Source organism: Buceros rhinoceros, unplaced genomic scaffold, assembly GCF_000710305.1.
Source record: "Buceros rhinoceros silvestris isolate BGI_N320 unplaced genomic scaffold, ASM71030v1 scaffold24405, whole genome shotgun sequence".
Taxonomy (NCBI): Eukaryota; Metazoa; Chordata; class Aves; order Bucerotiformes; family Bucerotidae; genus Buceros; species Buceros rhinoceros.
Genome location: NW_010413744.1, coordinates 3,573 through 19,214, shown reverse-complemented (window position 1 = coordinate 19,214; position 15,642 = coordinate 3,573). Strand labels below are relative to the sequence as shown.

At 47.9% G+C, this 15,642-nt stretch overlaps 1 protein-coding gene across 1 annotated transcript in view; it reads left to right on the top strand.

Annotated features, from left to right (window-relative positions):
* Window positions 1–15,642, top strand: part of RALGAPB (Ral GTPase activating protein, beta subunit (non-catalytic)) — a gene marked incomplete at its 3' end in the record, with an annotated part of 31,474 nt that overhangs the window by 13,529 nt on the left and 2,303 nt on the right. Inside the window, exons 7-16 of the mRNA XM_010136878.1 lie at window positions 118–266; window positions 377–593; window positions 5,235–5,270; window positions 6,983–7,184; window positions 8,550–8,717; window positions 9,783–9,897; window positions 10,104–10,251; window positions 12,862–12,926; window positions 13,128–13,260; window positions 15,201–15,376. Coding sequence (XP_010135180.1) covers window positions 118–266; window positions 377–593; window positions 5,235–5,270; window positions 6,983–7,184; window positions 8,550–8,717; window positions 9,783–9,897; window positions 10,104–10,251; window positions 12,862–12,926; window positions 13,128–13,260; window positions 15,201–15,376 — 1,409 coding nt within the window. The remainder of the gene's footprint in view (window positions 1–117; window positions 267–376; window positions 594–5,234; window positions 5,271–6,982; window positions 7,185–8,549; window positions 8,718–9,782; window positions 9,898–10,103; window positions 10,252–12,861; window positions 12,927–13,127; window positions 13,261–15,200; window positions 15,377–15,642) is intronic.

The following is a 15,642-nucleotide window of genomic DNA, read 5'->3' as shown; positions in this document are numbered from 1 at the left end:
GGGGGGGGGGGGAAAAGCCAGTCTATTTACAGGAGGCCCAGATGTTCACTGACTGGGCTGCTGTGTTCGAGCCTCTGGAATTCTTGCTGAAAGCTTGCTCTATCCCTTGCTCTACAGGCATTTCACGACCCCGGTCAGACAGCGCACCACCCACGCCGGTGAACAGGCTGAGCATGCCCCAGAACACTGCTGTCAACACCACGCCGCCCCATAACCGCCGGCATCGGGCAGTGACTGTGAATAAAGCCACCATGAAAACCAGCACTGTGAGAGTTCAGATTCTGTGTTTCAGTAGCTGACCCTTTTGGGAGTTTCCTTGGGCAGAGGAAGGAGTTTCCTTGCTCCTAGGGGCTGACCTGTTCTCCTGTTCAAACAGGTAACCGCTGCTCATCCTTCGAAAGTGCAGCACCAACCCTCCTCCACTTCTCCGCTCTCTAGCCCAAACCAGACGAGTTCTGAGCCACGGCCACTACCAGCTCCTCGCAGGCCAAAGGTTAACAGCATCTTGAACCTCTTTGGATCATGGTTATTTGATGCAGCATTTGTTCACTGTAAACTTCACAATGGGATAAACCGAGACAGCAGCATGACTGGTAAATATTACTAAAAAATATAGCTACACTTTTTTCCTTGTTTTATTGACATTTCCTACCTGCAAGATTAATGTACGAGTAACCATAAAAAACCCAAAAGTGCTGTACTGTGGTTAACCCCTCCCAGCTGAGCCAGCACCTGTCATTACCTGAGCAGGTGTTTGTGGGCTTTAAAATCTAAAAAAACCCACTTTTTACCATTAAACACTCCCTTGCTCTGACAAGCATGGCAGTCCCAGTGATGCTAGTGGGGAAGATTTTATTAAGTGAAGGAAATAATGTGGTAAGAGTCTACTTCCTAACTTGAAATCTGCTTGAGTGTCTCTGAGTAATAGCAGCTTTTCATAGTGACTCTTCAGTGTTTGAAGAGTTGTCAAACATCACTCCAGGTACCGCACAAAGCGGTACCTCTTGTTTCTGGAGAGTGTTACAAAAACAGCAGTTCTTAAAATAGCAAGGGAAGTTGCTGCCTTCCAGTGACGGTTGCCACGTGTTTCCAGAGCTCGGTGCCTTGGCCGTCTCCAGCCCTCAGTGGCTGGGTTTATGTTGTCTCCTCTGCTTTGCCCAGCTCTGGAGGTGAGATGTTTTGAGGATACTGGTGATCCTCCTTGTTCGTTGTGTCACCGGTCCCTGTGTGGAGGGGATGGCTTTAGTATTTGGGATCTGTTAAAGGTTATTTTTAGGCGTGCAGCATGTTAGGTTTTGAAAGCGTCCCGTTGTGGATTTCTGTGGTAGGAGGTTCAAGTTCCTCTGTAGAAGGCCTGTGACACGTTACTAGAGAAAGCTGAGCCTGGTTAAGGTGTAATTTGAGGGTGTGTTTGCTTGCATATGCAGCTTGTGTATTTATGTGTGTAACGCTGAATAGATTGATTGGATCATTTTAGTTTTGACATAACCTGTATCTTGAGCAATTTTAATGAAGCACTTAACCTGAAGAGGATGTCAGCTGAGATGCTGCTTGTGCAACAGCATCAGCTGTAAACGGAACTGTGGCGCGTCTAGTGGAAGTACAGTCATCCAGACCAAAACGACTGACTCCCTTGAAAGGGTTCCAGGGCCTTCTGGTTATATATGCAACGTCTGAAGCCTCCTACCAACAGTCAGGACATTGCAGAGTAGCTAACCTTACCGAAGCTTCCTGAAAACTGGAAACAGCTCTTTGGAAATGGCTCGATTCTGTTCCTCCTCCGTGCCTCAGAGCTGTCCCTAGTGACAGCAGCCTTCGCATGTCGCGTGGTCTGCTGTTTATTAGCGGCAGTGGAGACCCAGAAAGCGGGCTGTTATCTAGCGATTCAGAAGACAGAATTAACTTAAGGAATTCAGTCGATCGTTTGCTGCCCTTCCAGGAAGCCATGAGTGGTGTCACTGTGTAAAGCACTGGTCGCAGCAATGCCACGGCAGGCGATTGGGAGGAGAGTGAACCGAAGGTGGGCCTGTACTGCTAAAACTCTGTAGAGAGGCACCAACATCTGCCTGCCTGAGTTATCCTTTCGTATAAACCCTTCTGCTCAGCCTCTGCTTTAGGTGGGAAAAAGCGTCACTGAAGCATCAGTGTCTTTTGAATCAGGTGTGAGTCCAGACTGAGAAGCTTCTGTTCTGGGAGTCTCCTCTGAGACGCCTGGTGCCTGCTGGTGAAGTCTTTCTCCTCAAACAGCGTGAGGCGGGAGGTGCTGTGCTGGGCCGAGGCACTGTGGTTCTCCTCCTTCACGAGTGGGGCCTGTTGACAATAATCATCTGATGTGCACGTGGTGCCCATCCAGCTGCTTCTGCTCATGCTACGCAGGACAGACGTGGCTTGAAGAAAGAACAGCAGGGAAGGGACAGTTTGGTGCCTGCCTTAGGAGGACAAAAAGCAATCGTCTTCCTTTGGGCTGCAGGTTGGCTGGTCTGGTGTCCTCCTGCTCTCCTCTGTAGCCTGGTGCAGGAACACTTTTGCCACTAGCTTGGATATGCTCACGTGTGTGACGCTGCTGTTGATAACCTGTGCTTCAAGGGAGCACAGTTATTTTTATAGATGCTTTAAATAGTTTATGATTGGGAAGTGTCTGCACTTAAAAGCAGCTTTGCCCTGTAGTACTGTCTTCCACTGGCCCATGTGCGCTATTTTCCTTTTGGGTCTGTATAGGATCTCAACAGCTTTAAACCCTCTAACATTCAGTGTGTTTCAGTGCCACTCAGTTAAGAATTTCATCTCCCCTTGCTCTCTGACACGATTTCTCCGATTCGCTGCTGGCTGGGGGACTGAGGACCACTTTGAAAAACAGAGATGGACTGTCTTGATACAGATTGCTCCTCGGCCCTGCCAAGAGACACCCTACCCCAGGAACACCATTCTGGAACACTGCATTTTCTAGGGTGTGTTTCTTACTCCTGTTGTGTGCCACGTTCTCGGTGAGAACCCAGGTGACTGGTTTCTGAAGAGGTCTCCATGAGCTAAGTGCGAGCGCCCAACAGGTGACCCTGTGAGTGAGCTGCGGCCTCAAGTTCTACTTCAGAATTTAATTCAGTTCCTCTAACCAAACCCTGTGGGTGCATGTGCACATCATCCTGCCCTGACTTACAGCTCCAGTTTTTTGATGGGCTTTGGAAAGTAAAGAGCAGTGTGAATGAGTACCTATGTACCCTTGCTTTTCTCCTTGTCCTGGAGCCTCACATATCTTACTGCTGGGACTCTTGAATCTCCAGGAAGAAAGTCAAGAAAAAAGACTGGTGGAAAAAATGTGCAGCTTTTTTGTGGGTTCTGAGATGAAAAATACCTGTGTGGGTGGAAGGGCAATCCGACTTGTTCTAGCTGACCCTGCTTGGGGTGGAGAGGGGCTGACTGTGTAATCTCCTGAGGTCCCCTCTAGCCTCGACTCTTCTCTGGTTCTGTCAATACAATTGCTGCCCACTGTTTGTATTCTGTCATCTTTATTGGTAAACTTCTTGCACCCACCCTTGCGCGATTCAGGATAATTGTCAGTGTTTCATGTTGTAGCTGCTGTGGTTTTGTCTGTCTCTCTTTGGGAAGAGAGAGAATTGTTGTCTCCCACGAGAGTGGCTGGAGGTCATGTGTGCACGGCTGAGCACTGGCGGAGTTATCACCTGGACAGCAGTCGTCCTGTGCGCTCTGAGCCCTGTCCTTCAGGGCAGCCTTGTGTCGTCCTCTGGATTCCGAAGAGCAGCGATCTTGCCGTTGCTGGTGTAATGCTTTTGTGCCTCAAGTGTCTTGTATTAGGTTAGAGGTTCTGCACTGAGACCTCGAAGGTGAGTCTTGATGGCTTTGGAGCAGGCAGCTCACAAACATCGCTCGGCACTGTGACAGAGAGGGAAAATGATCAAAATGATCTGTTTGGAAATGCGTACTTGGGGTGAACAAAGCAGGACCCTGCTGGTGTAGTCCCTAGAAGGAGAGGGCTGGTGGTGTGTGTCTAGCTGTTAGTGTGGTGTAAATGACTCCCTGTGATCGGTACTGGAGAAAACGTCTTCAGGAACACTGCACTGTGAAGCCTGTGTGAAGTTAACCCTGAGTGTGACAGCTCTGAGGCAGGATGTGTGTCAGCTAGACAAGCTTGGCCCAGCGGTGCCTGCTGCTGCCAGCTGCTGTCCTCAGCAGCTCAGGAGAATTGGGAGGAACTCGTGAATACCTGGTGCCAGCATTTCAGCAGCTGGGTCTTCCAACCTGCCAGGCTTGTTCTCAGTCCCATCACCTGAAGAAGTCCCCCGCAGGCCCTGGCTGTGTGTTCTGGAGTGGCTGAAGGAGTCCTGCCTGGGCAGGGGGCTGCAGTCACCCAGGCACTGCTGGCAGTGGGCCAGTCTTGGGGTATAGTTTTACCCTCATCTCTTCTGGCACTACTGTCATTAATATTAATTTCCCAAAGAATGTTTCTGGGGGTCTAGGAGCAAGTATAAGAAGCCCTGATTAGGGACACCTTGCATGTTGCTGAGAGGCTTGGTCACAGGTCTTGACCTGCCGCTGCACGTTGAAGGAAGCAGCTCTTGCGGGGTGCTGGCATCCTCCCCTGGCACTGGCTGCATGCTCTGGAGATTGCTTTCGGGGTGTTGATCTTTCTGGTAGTGCCGGGCCTTTTCGTTCTGCCTCAGGCGATTGTTGGTTACGTTGGTGGTCAGGGAGCTGTGCCTGGGTATTGTGGCTGGTAGCAGCTTGGCTTAGGGAGGACGGAGCTGTCATTCTGTCAGGAGCTGGCAGTTTGGAGGCAGGAGTATTGCTGGGAGGACACCCTGCAGGTAAGTGACTGCCCCCCTGCCCCCCGTCCAGGCATGCCCCAAGGCGCAGAGCCTTAGGACAGCCCAGCGTGTCCTCCTCGTGCAGCGCAGCACAGGGCAGTGTCCCCGAGCTGGGAAGGGTTAATGCATCGTGTAAAGAACAGACGTACCTGGGTAAGAAGAGCTCTGAATCCTGCTAGCATTTTCTAACTTTCTGTTCGTTGTTTTGCATGGTACTTTCAAAACCATGATTTTGGACCTGAATGCCGATTTCCTGTGTGTATAACGAGCTTGCTGTATCATAAAGCTTTTAATCTATTTTTTTAAAAAAGCTAAAAGCTTCTTAACTTATATTACAATTTCACCATCTTAAAAGTATTTTATAACTACTGCTGTCCTTTGATTTGTTTCCATTTTATTTCTATTATCTTGCAGCATCTTTTATCCAAATTCTTCTTTCTTATAAATCTTGTAAGTAGGAACCAGTAGCTTTTCCTTAATTGCGGTCATGCTTTTCTTTTTCCATAATCCCATGTTTTATTTGTAAATTCATTCTCATTGTCTCTTGTAGCTTTTGCACTTTTACTTGAAAAAGACAAGTAATTTTTTCATGTGTGTTTCTTGAATGGGGAGGATTGTTGGCAAAAGCAAATTAATCTGCCTGAATCAATCCCATCTTTTCTGTACTTTAGTCTGTGATCATGTCATGAGTTTCAGGACTTTGCACTAACCATGTTTCTTTTACTCAAAGCTTATTTTACAGACCTAGTGTTTGATTTGTATGCATTGTGCATGTAGTGTTTTTTTCCAACTACAATATATTGCTGGATAGCTTATTTAGGATAAAAAATGGCTCATGGGAAGATGCATAAAGATTTGCGCTTATTTGCTACTTATGTCATGAAAATTTGTAGCATAACAGTACGTTAAACGACGAATTTAAAACCAAAAAAAATTAAGAGTAGACACTTGTCATTAGGATGTTTCCTTTAAAAACCCCAAACAACCCCCCCAACCCTATCTGTAAATTCACAGGGACTCCAGCTGTCCGAGTGCTAGTGAGCCTTTCTTTGTAAGACCAATGGTGGAGCTGGTGTTCCCCAGCTCTGTCCCAGGCCGGAGCTGGAGGAGGTTCTCTGCTGTTGGTAGAGCTACGCTGGCGCGATCCTGTTAGGAGCACACATCAGCTGTCCTTTGGCGTTGTAGCTTACAAAGGGTTTGAAAGCGATATAGTCCACAAATAAGGAGGAATGTGCCGTTAGTCACCGAAGAGTGAAGTTGTCCAAGAGAAAAAAAAAACCAGGGTGGAAGTCACATTGAGGGCGATGTGTCTGTTTGGCTGAAGCCAGCAAGGCGAGTAGCCTCCTGCAGCGTGTGCGCGTGATGCTGACCTGTGACAGGGGAGCCAGAGATCTCTCTAGAAAGACAATGCATTTAACAGGCTTGGGCTGGCAGAACCGTTCTGCAGGGAGGGAGCAGAAAGCTCGGCAGATCCCCGTCCCAGTCAGGGACCAGTGGGCTCCTGGGAGGCTGCTGTGGACTGCGGCGTTGGTATAAGGGACGAGGAGGGGCCAGCCTCCCTGGCAGTTTATTTGGCGATGTTAGTAGTCAGGTGAGGGGAAAGGGACCAGATCAGGAGAAGGGGGTTGCAGTAAAATTCTTTTTGATATGGGTCCCTAGAATTTTTTTTTGTTTTTTCTAATTAAGTATGTTTATACAACAAAATGGGATCAAAGCAGCCTGGTGTTCGGAGCAGCAGGAGAGATTAGGTGGCCAGCTGAAAATGAAGCGCTTGCTTGGAGGTCCCAGTAATGGCACCGTCTAAACGTTTTCTGGTGTCTTAAGGCAGCAAGGCGAGGTGGTGCTTCATCTTCTGGAGAGGAGACCTAGGTGAGGGAAGATCCTTGTCCTCCAGAGAGAGAGGGTGGGAAGCTCGCCCTGGGTATGAGGGTGCTCTTCCCAGCAGGAAGGTCGGACAGGCTCTAGAAATATGAAGGTCAGTTGTTGTCATCCTTATAAAGAAAAACTAATGACACCCACAAATGCTTTCTAAGCCGAGGCACTGACCCAGAGTGACCTAACACCACGACTGCTAAATTTGACTTGATCTTTGTGTCCAGGGTCCCATGAGCCTGTTGCACATGTTAACACGCGCAGTGACGCGCCGTCTTTTCTCTTCCCAGCTATAACGACTCAAGCCAGCGTGGAGTTCCGCCGGAAAGGATCGCAGATGTCCACAGACACCGTGGCTTCCAACCCCATGTTTGACGCGGGCGAGTTCCCAGACAACTATGAAGCGGGAAGGGCGGAGGCGTGCGGGACTCTGTGTAGGATATTTTGTAGCAAGAAGACTGGGGAGGAAATATTGCCAGCTTACCTATCCCGGTACTGACCTGTCCTCCGGTTGCTTTATGGGTGTCACTTGGCGGGGCAGATGAATTGTCAGCGAACGGCACTCGGGTGCTGCCCAGCCCAGAAAGCCTGGTTAGCTCCAGCAGCTGCCGGCGGGGGCCCGGGCGCAGCCAGCAGCGGTCTCCTTTCCTCTTCTCACGGTGCTGCTGTTCGCTGGGTTTTCGTCAGGTTCAGCTGAAGGGAAGGAAGGCCCTCGATGTCCCTCCCAGTTAACAGAACAGTGTCTTTTTGGTGCTTTCTCCTCTCTTTTATTCTTGTGGGTTTTTTAACTTGTCACTGAGAGTTGTTCAGATGGAAAAAATACGTGTGCAGACATAAGACTTTGCACACTTCATTAGACCCCAGAGGGTCTCACGTTGTCAAACACCGCAGCACTGGGATGGAGTGTGTCTGTGCTTTTTCATTTTTTTTCTTTTAAACACAGAAATGCTCTAATTTAACACAACTTTAAGCAGTTGTGTTCTGAACTACCCCTGTTTTCGGTATCCTTTCTAATAAACTAAGGCAATCTTGCCTGTCATAGCATACCTTTTTCCAAATTCTTGTTAAAAAGTGAAGTAGCAAAGCCTAAAGGCAGCGAATCAGCTTCAAATCACGAGTCTCAAACTATTCGGGTACTTTCATCCCAGGTGGCATCAAAACTCCCTGGAAGACTGAACCATTTTATTTCTTGCGTGTTGTGGTGTTTTGTACGTAGGTAGTTTGTGTTTCTCCTACCCAGTCCGTGAGACTCCTCTGTGTTGGCAGGCTCCTAGAAAGGGGAGCGGAGGGGATGGGAGCAGAGGGGATGTAAGCATCCTCTAACAAGGAACTGCAAAAGAAACTAACTGCTTTAGGATATGGCAGCCGGGGTCCTGCCCCCTGGTTTTCACTTGAACCTGGTTATGGTGGTTGTGTTTGGTCTCATTTTCTGTCTCAGTGTGTCCTGTCCTGTTCCCCACCCAAAAGATTTCACAGAATTTTTCTGGGGTCTCGCTCCCACTCTTGGGGAAGGGAGCGGTGGGAGAGCACGTGCTCCAAGCACTGTCTGTAACCCTCTGGGGGCACTTGCACAGTTCCCGGTCTGTGTGTTGCACCACGTCAGAGGTTTCACTGACCTGTGCTGCAGTGGCTTCTCCCATGAAGTACGAGTTGGTTGGTGAGGGGTTCTGTTAAGCTGGTCAGGCACGTTTTCCTGGGCTGACGTAACTTGGGGGAGTGCTCTGATTTTTTTAGCTCTGATTTTGAAACTTACTCTGTTTTATAGAGAAAAGATCAAATGTGGCAGCACATTCTTGTTCATGTGGGATGCTGATGCTTTTTATGTGCGAATAATTTAATCTTGTCTTTCTTTGTCAGATTTTACATGCTTTTAATTCAGGGTTTGCAGATAGCGGATTTTGTTTGCCACCCGGTTCTTGCCAGTGTGATTCTGAACTCCCCTCCTCTGTTTTGCTGTGACCTGAAAGGGATTGATGTCGTGGTTCCTTATTTCATTTCAGCTCTTGAAACAATTTTACCAGACAGGTAAATGGCTATTTCCTTACAAACATCTTCAGAAATGTGGGGAGGTGTGTTTTCTTCCGGGGTTTCTGTTGTTCCTGGGTGCTTTTCACTGAAGGTATTCTGTAGCCCGGGCCCTGTAGCGTGTATGTGCTTGGTGGTGATAATTGTGATTTGCGATTTTCTTTAAAGCAGTAATAGCGCTTATTTTAAATGGCATATGAGTTGTGTTATCTACATACTCACTGATGGAAAGCAGGATCTGTAATAACAGGGAAAAGGAGTGATTTAGCTCAAATAATATCGAAAGCCTTCTGATTTTCAGGTGAAATTTCACAGGGTATTCATTAGTGGCAGTTGCTGCAGAGAATTCATTAAGAGAGTAATCTGACACATCACTGAATAGGGCAATTGATAATTTAGACAGGCTGGTGAAACTGCAGTAGGTTCTTAAACCAGAAGATAGAACCTCGCTTGTCAGAGCTTTATAGCTCTGTGGACCTTTTGCTAAGTTAATGCTACTCTGTGCCTTCTTCAGCATGTGTTCTGTGTCGGTACTGCTTTTCATTTTGAAGTTATGCATAAAGTATTATTTATCTTCCGGGCTTAAATCTGAGCCACTGCTCCTTTTGGATAGGTCTTGCAAGTAGAAGAATTTGCTGGTGGCTACTACAGAAGTCGATGTATTCGCTAAGCAGCTTGTGTTTTGTGCAATGTGCACATGAGCATGTTCTGCAGATCCCGATAATCCTGGGTGGGTTTGAGTTGGCCTAAGCCAGGAGAGGCTCATGACTGAAACGTTCTGCCCTGAAGGCGCAGTGTATGAGTAATGCTTCCATCAGCTCGTTGTTGTTATGTGGGATACAGAATCCAGAGCAAGTGATGGTTCTCGAGTGAATTCGTTGTGTCATTGCTGCTGTTTAAATAAAAAAGAAACAAAAAGTCCTGAGCCTAGGAAGGAGCAGCTACATTGTTGACTGCAAATTACTTAAGACTCCTGGGTGGCTGTATATTTTGTTTTAATTTAATTACATTTGGCTCCAAATTCCTGGGAAAAGTTGATTAACTGTATGATGCTTTGATTTGCAGAGAACTCTCAAAGTTTAAAATCTATGTAAACCCCACAGAGCTACGAAGAGCTTCGATTAACATCTTGCTGTCTCTGTTGCCTCTCCCTCATCATTTTGGAACCATAAAGTCTGAGGTAGGAAACTTAGCGCTTTGTTTTACACTTCCGTGTTTGTCTTCCCGGTCATTTGCGAGTGGGGTTTGGGTGACGTGTGGGCTGTACCTGGTGCTCCAGTCTGTACAGCACCAGGAGCAGCGTGTGCTGCGGGTATTGACTCCTGAAACCAGTGCTGTGCTGGTGGGGTCTCTCTCTGATGCTGACGCAGTGCATTTTTTCTCCAGGTTGTCCTGGAAGGGAAGTTCAGCAACGATGATAGCTCAACGTATGATAAACCAGTAACCTTCCTCTCCTTGAAGCTGAGGCTGGTGAATATCCTTATAGGAGCCTTGCAAACGGAAACAGATCCCAACAACACTCAGATGATCCTAGGTAATTTCAACCTTCTGATTTATTAACTGTGTTATGGGAGGGTCTGCTGTCATCTGTCCTGGCATGATGGGTGTTATTAGAACGTGTTGCTTTGCAAGAAAAAAGCTGGAATTCCCGTCAGGTTGTCATCTGTATCACCTCCCTTGCACTGTGAAATCATCTTGAAAAGCCTCACAGTTTTGTTCAAGTAACCTCTCTCTCTACAAATGTGAAAAGTAGAGGTGGGAGCAAAGCACGTTCTAGCAAGAGAAGTTGGTCATAACTAGGAATGGAAAGAGGGAAAAATGCTGGTTTCTTATTGGGAAGGATTCTTGACTAATAGGTTACAGGGAATGTTTTGGGGTTTGGGCATGATTAAGCCTAGAAGCAGTTTGAAGTTCTGGGTGACTGGTGGTCCTGCGCTGGCAAAAAGCAGATGATGTTTGTTTAGCCCTGGAAAAATCCTCAGAGAAAAGCACTGGAGCAGAGTCTGCAGATGCGTCGTAGTTTGGCAACAAACAGTTCTTTGAGGTGATGAGTGTATTAACGTTACTCTGAATACTCAAAGTAAGGAGAAGCTGAAAACTTGAATAGTGCCTTATCTGTCAAGTTAAATTTATCTTTAGACAAGTGTAAGATGTGTTTGCCTTTCCCCGCCCTGCATTTTTCTCTCTTTAGCAGAGCCTTCTCCCACGTTGTGGTGTCCTTTGATAATCACACCACCACTTTCCTTTGCCTGCTGAAGAAGGAAAGCGACCTGTGCTGCGGTGGGAGGTGTCTGCCTTGTTCTGGGGGAGAGCCCACCTGAGCAATAGGGGAGAGCAGGAGAATGGTGTGAGCAGTGAAGGGGAGGGAAACAAATCCAGTCTGCAGAGACTTCAGGGAAGTTTCCCTGCAGTTGAAATAGTTCCTTTACTAGCGGAAGGCTAGAGGAGAATAACGGGAAAGCACGATTTGCAGCCAGTGCTGGTGAAGGGACGAGGGTATCTGTGGTTTCAGCGGGGAATGCCCCCCAAGCATCAGTGCCCAGCTGACTGCAGCCCTCAGCCCCGCGGGGCCGTGCTCTGTTCAGCCCTGCCCACGCAGCCTGTACCCCTCTGCTGCAGCTGGTGATTGCAGCCGGCTGGAGAGGCGCTCTGCCGTGAGTGGTTTCTTTCTGTCACTGTTCCCATGATGGTGTGTACCAGCATCTCCCTTGTTTCCTGCTGTTCATCTCCTCTTTCTGTGTGTAAGTTATTTCCTGCTGGCTTTGGCTGGAGAGGAGTCACGAGTCCCCAGGGCAGTCAGAGGTTCTCACATGCGCCACCAGCAAACAAAGTCAGTGTTTGTTTCCAGCTGCTCACTGATGTTTGACAGCGAGTGGTGCGTTTCTCTTCATAGAGCAAGCGGGCTTTTCCTGAATGTTCACTGGGGGCGGAGGGGGGCCTGTCGCAGTCTGTGTCCTTCCTACTTCTCTCCTCCTCACCGGGGGTGATGCTCCCCAGCAGGTACGGGCTGTTCGTACTGGTTTACCAAAGGCACTCAGGATGCATCAGCAATTTCAGTTTACCAGTGTCTTACACTTGTGTGTAGTCACCTCTCACAAGAGGGAAGGGGCATCTGACTACCTCCTGGGTAGTCTACCTGGTGGTAGACTGCCACCTAGTCTGGGTGCAGCACAGGTGTCTACCCCTGCACTTGGATCTTCAGCTTTATCAATACAGCATTTTGGATGCTGATGGAAAACAAAGCACAGAAAATGAGAGGCTGAGGACAGCTTCCAGGTAGAGAGAATTTCAGTGTATCCCACCTCAGGTTATGAACTGGCCTCCCAGTTTAGGAAATTAGTTTTATGTTTTAGCCAAACTGAAACAAAAGTGATTTTTAGTTTGCTCTGCAAAGCCACAGATTATCAGTGATGCAAATATTAGCCTTGATATGGGGGGGCAGACGGGCAGAAATGTCTTTATAAAAATAAACCTCCCTGTGTTACTGCGATTCGGGGGTTCATTTCCCTGGTCCGTATGAGAACAAACATGTTCCCTTGCACTGATGCCTTAATGGCTGCTGAACGGACGAGTCATTGTTCACCTTGACTTCCAGCGGGTTGCTGTAGGTGCTGGTAGTTTCTGAAGACTCACAAAGTGGTTTTGTTTGCCAGTCACCAGCTGCCCTGTGGCTCCTAATGGCCGGACTGGAGAAGGGAGCCTCTTTGTGCCAGGCAGGGACATAGTCCAGGCCAGCGCTGCATGACCCTCGAGGGGCTTTGGACTGTGCAGCTCACTCTGGTGCTCGCAGGTCTCTGACATACTGTTATTTCATTCCCAGAGTCAGTAGCTATCCTTAAATGTCACCTGAGTTTCTAAATGAGCCCCGTCTGATGGGAGACAGGGAACAGTCCCAGCCCTTCGGTGAAAACAAAATCCTTCCAAACTGAGGAGTTTAAAAACTTATGTTCAAAGCACTTTGAAAATAGCTGAAAGCACTCTCTTCAGGTGGCTCAGCCTGGAGCAAATGCTGTGTTTGATACAGCAGGGCTTGTGTAAAACAGGATGGCCATCCTGCCTGCTAGAGCTGCAGTGCTGCTTTGTAAGTTTTAGCAGGGAATGTTCTTCGGGGTCTGTAGTTACCTTCTTATATCTGCTCCTGCAGGCGCGATGCTGAATATTGTTCAAGACTCAGCGCTGTTAGAAGCCATTGGTTGCCAGATGGAGACGGTGAGTGGTTTTCCATCATGAAGGTACCCCTTCACGAACACGTTTCTCATTTTCTCTGCTGTCGTAACCATCGGTTACAATGTCGGTTACCATCTTGAGGATCAATCATCTTTTTCCCGCATTGTATCTGAGAGCACCCTGTGGCACAGGGAAACTCCCTCAGAAGAATCTCACCTCTCAAACCTGACTTTGGATTTGCAGAACGGTGGTGAAAACAACCTCTTCAAAAGCCACAGCCGCACTAACAGCGGCATCAGCACTGCGAGCGGGGGCAGCACGGAGCCCACAACGCCGGACAGCGAGAGGCCAGCACAAGCCCTGCTGAGGGACTATGGTAAGGACGGCTCTCTTGGATGGACCCACCAACAGGGTGGTGGTTTTTCCCGTGTCCGGTTCTGGCTAATCCATTAACGTTCTGAGAACCCGGGGTGGATGGCTGGTTTGTGCTCACATGTGCCCTCCCAGTGGCTGTTTTTTAATCCTACTAAAGGAATCTGTTAATGTTGTAAAAAACAGAATGTAAAAGCTTGTGAAAAAGGTGTTTGCAAACTGCTTTTCTTTGGGTTATGTTTTCAAGAGCCTTAGTCTTCACTAACAGTCCTGGGATAAACGTATGCCCAGTGTACATTACTTGCTTTGTTTGTTTTGGTAACGTTCCAAGTTTCACAGCACCTTGTTTCAAGAGCGTTTGAGGGACTCCTGATTTACAGAGCCAGTCAGCAGAACGCGTGTGGTGTGACCTTCGTTACGACAAACAAGCTCAGTAACTAACTGTGGTTCGCTGTCTCGCACCATGCGTTCTTGGATCTTTGCAACAAACCCCTTGTCCTTCAGAGCTGGTGGGTGGTCAGCTGGCCCACTCCGAGATCCTGGAATTCCGTTTGCTCCTTTGGTCTTCATTGGTTTAACTGGTGTTGACCAAGTCACGGTGGGACAGATCACAGTCACCTCTAGTACGTTGTAGCCTGGGTTGACAAGTGTCCTTGCCAACCACAACTGCTATGGGTTTTTTTTCTCTAGTTCTGTAACTGAGGAGAGGAGGCGGGTTAGCAGGACAGACTTCAGTCCATTCTAGGGATTCGTACAGACGTGTTGGCACTTTCCCTGCAGGGTTGGTTTGTTTGAAATCGCTGAAGTGCTGGTTTTCAGCACACCATTGGAATCACGTGTTTAATTCGTCTGGGTTTCCACTGACGAGTGTTGTAAAAGCAGCCATTTATAAGGTTAACAATCTTTTAATATTTGGCTTACTGAGTCTTTAAATCGTGACATAACTTGAAAGTTATTTTTATAATTTTATTGGATTTTTAAATTTCCCCTGCACAGAAGGTAAGGTTGCAAGAAATTTATGAAAAGGATTTCTGTTTCTGCTGGGCACTTCAAACCAGAGAAAATTGAAACCAAGATAAGTTTAACTGTAGCAGATCCTTGAATCTGCCACTAGAGTAACATTGTACTTAGCTCCTGAGTTTTAAATATGAGGATTTAAGCTCAAACCAGGACAGGGAAGGATGTACCTGAGCCGGCATCGTTCTCATCTCTCTCTATAACCAGTCATTTACCAATTTTTGGGTTGGAAATTAATTTGTCTACTTCATTTTTAACAAGTATGTATAGTGTTTATGTTCCTAGTGCTTTGAAATTAGAACAGATTTAATACTAAAAAGTGTTGTCTAATTTTGAGCTAGATGTTCAGGGAAATTAAAGGCCTAGAAAAACAAAATGCAATTTTTTCTCCAAGACTGATTCTTTTACTCTCTACACTTATCTAACCAGTCCAGCTTTTGATAAACACGAGGTGTAGGAAGAATCGGGAACTCCTGGCATAGGTGTCTGAAGTTACACGTGCTCTATTAGTTCATGACTGATGTCCGATATACAAGTGCTGATGTCTGATATTCATTACCAACGCTTAAAATTTGTGAGACTACAAGACATCACAGCAGTTGAAGTGCAACAGCAAGCAATAGCAGGAGCTGAAGCTTGCTGTTCCGCTGACAAAATGCAGCGCAGGGCTGGGATCATCCACAGCGTCTTTTAAAAACACAGAACAACCTGAGATAAGCTGGTCTGGGTGTAATGTGTAGCATCTGCTGGGGGGCGTGAGGGAGCTGACCTGTGCCAAAGGGACCAACCTGAGGGTCTGGGGTGTGTTTAATTTTATGTTGTGTGTATTGCGGCTGCTTTGGCTCGTGCCTGTGCTCTGCCGTTCCTGTCACTAACGCGTAGTTGTTTTCCCTCCCTGTGGTGTGCGTGGTTTGGGTTATATCCTAGCTCTCAATACAGATACCGCTGCTGGGCTCCTGATACGCAGTATTCACCTGGTCACCCAGAGGCTGAACTCGCAGTGGCGGCAGGACATGAGTATCTCTCTGGCTGCTCTGGAGCTGCTCTCTGGACTGGCAAAGGTGAGGGGTGAAGCTGGGTGGGCTCTGACCTCTTCTCGAAGGGTGACGAGAGTCCTGCTTAGTGGAAGTCATGCCACCATGCAGGTGTCTGTGTCTGAGTTTGTCAGTGGGTGGTGTGTTTGGACCCAAGAATGGAGAGTGCAGCTCTTGCGCTTCATCTCCTAACATCAGCGCTCTGGGACGCAGGCAGTGTGTGCCCCCACCGTGCCTGTGGGCTGCAGGGGAGGCTCAGGGGGGTTGTTTGGGTACACGTGGCTCTGTGGTACCATTCTGGCTGGCCTTTGTGACACGGCCGGGCTGGTCCGGTG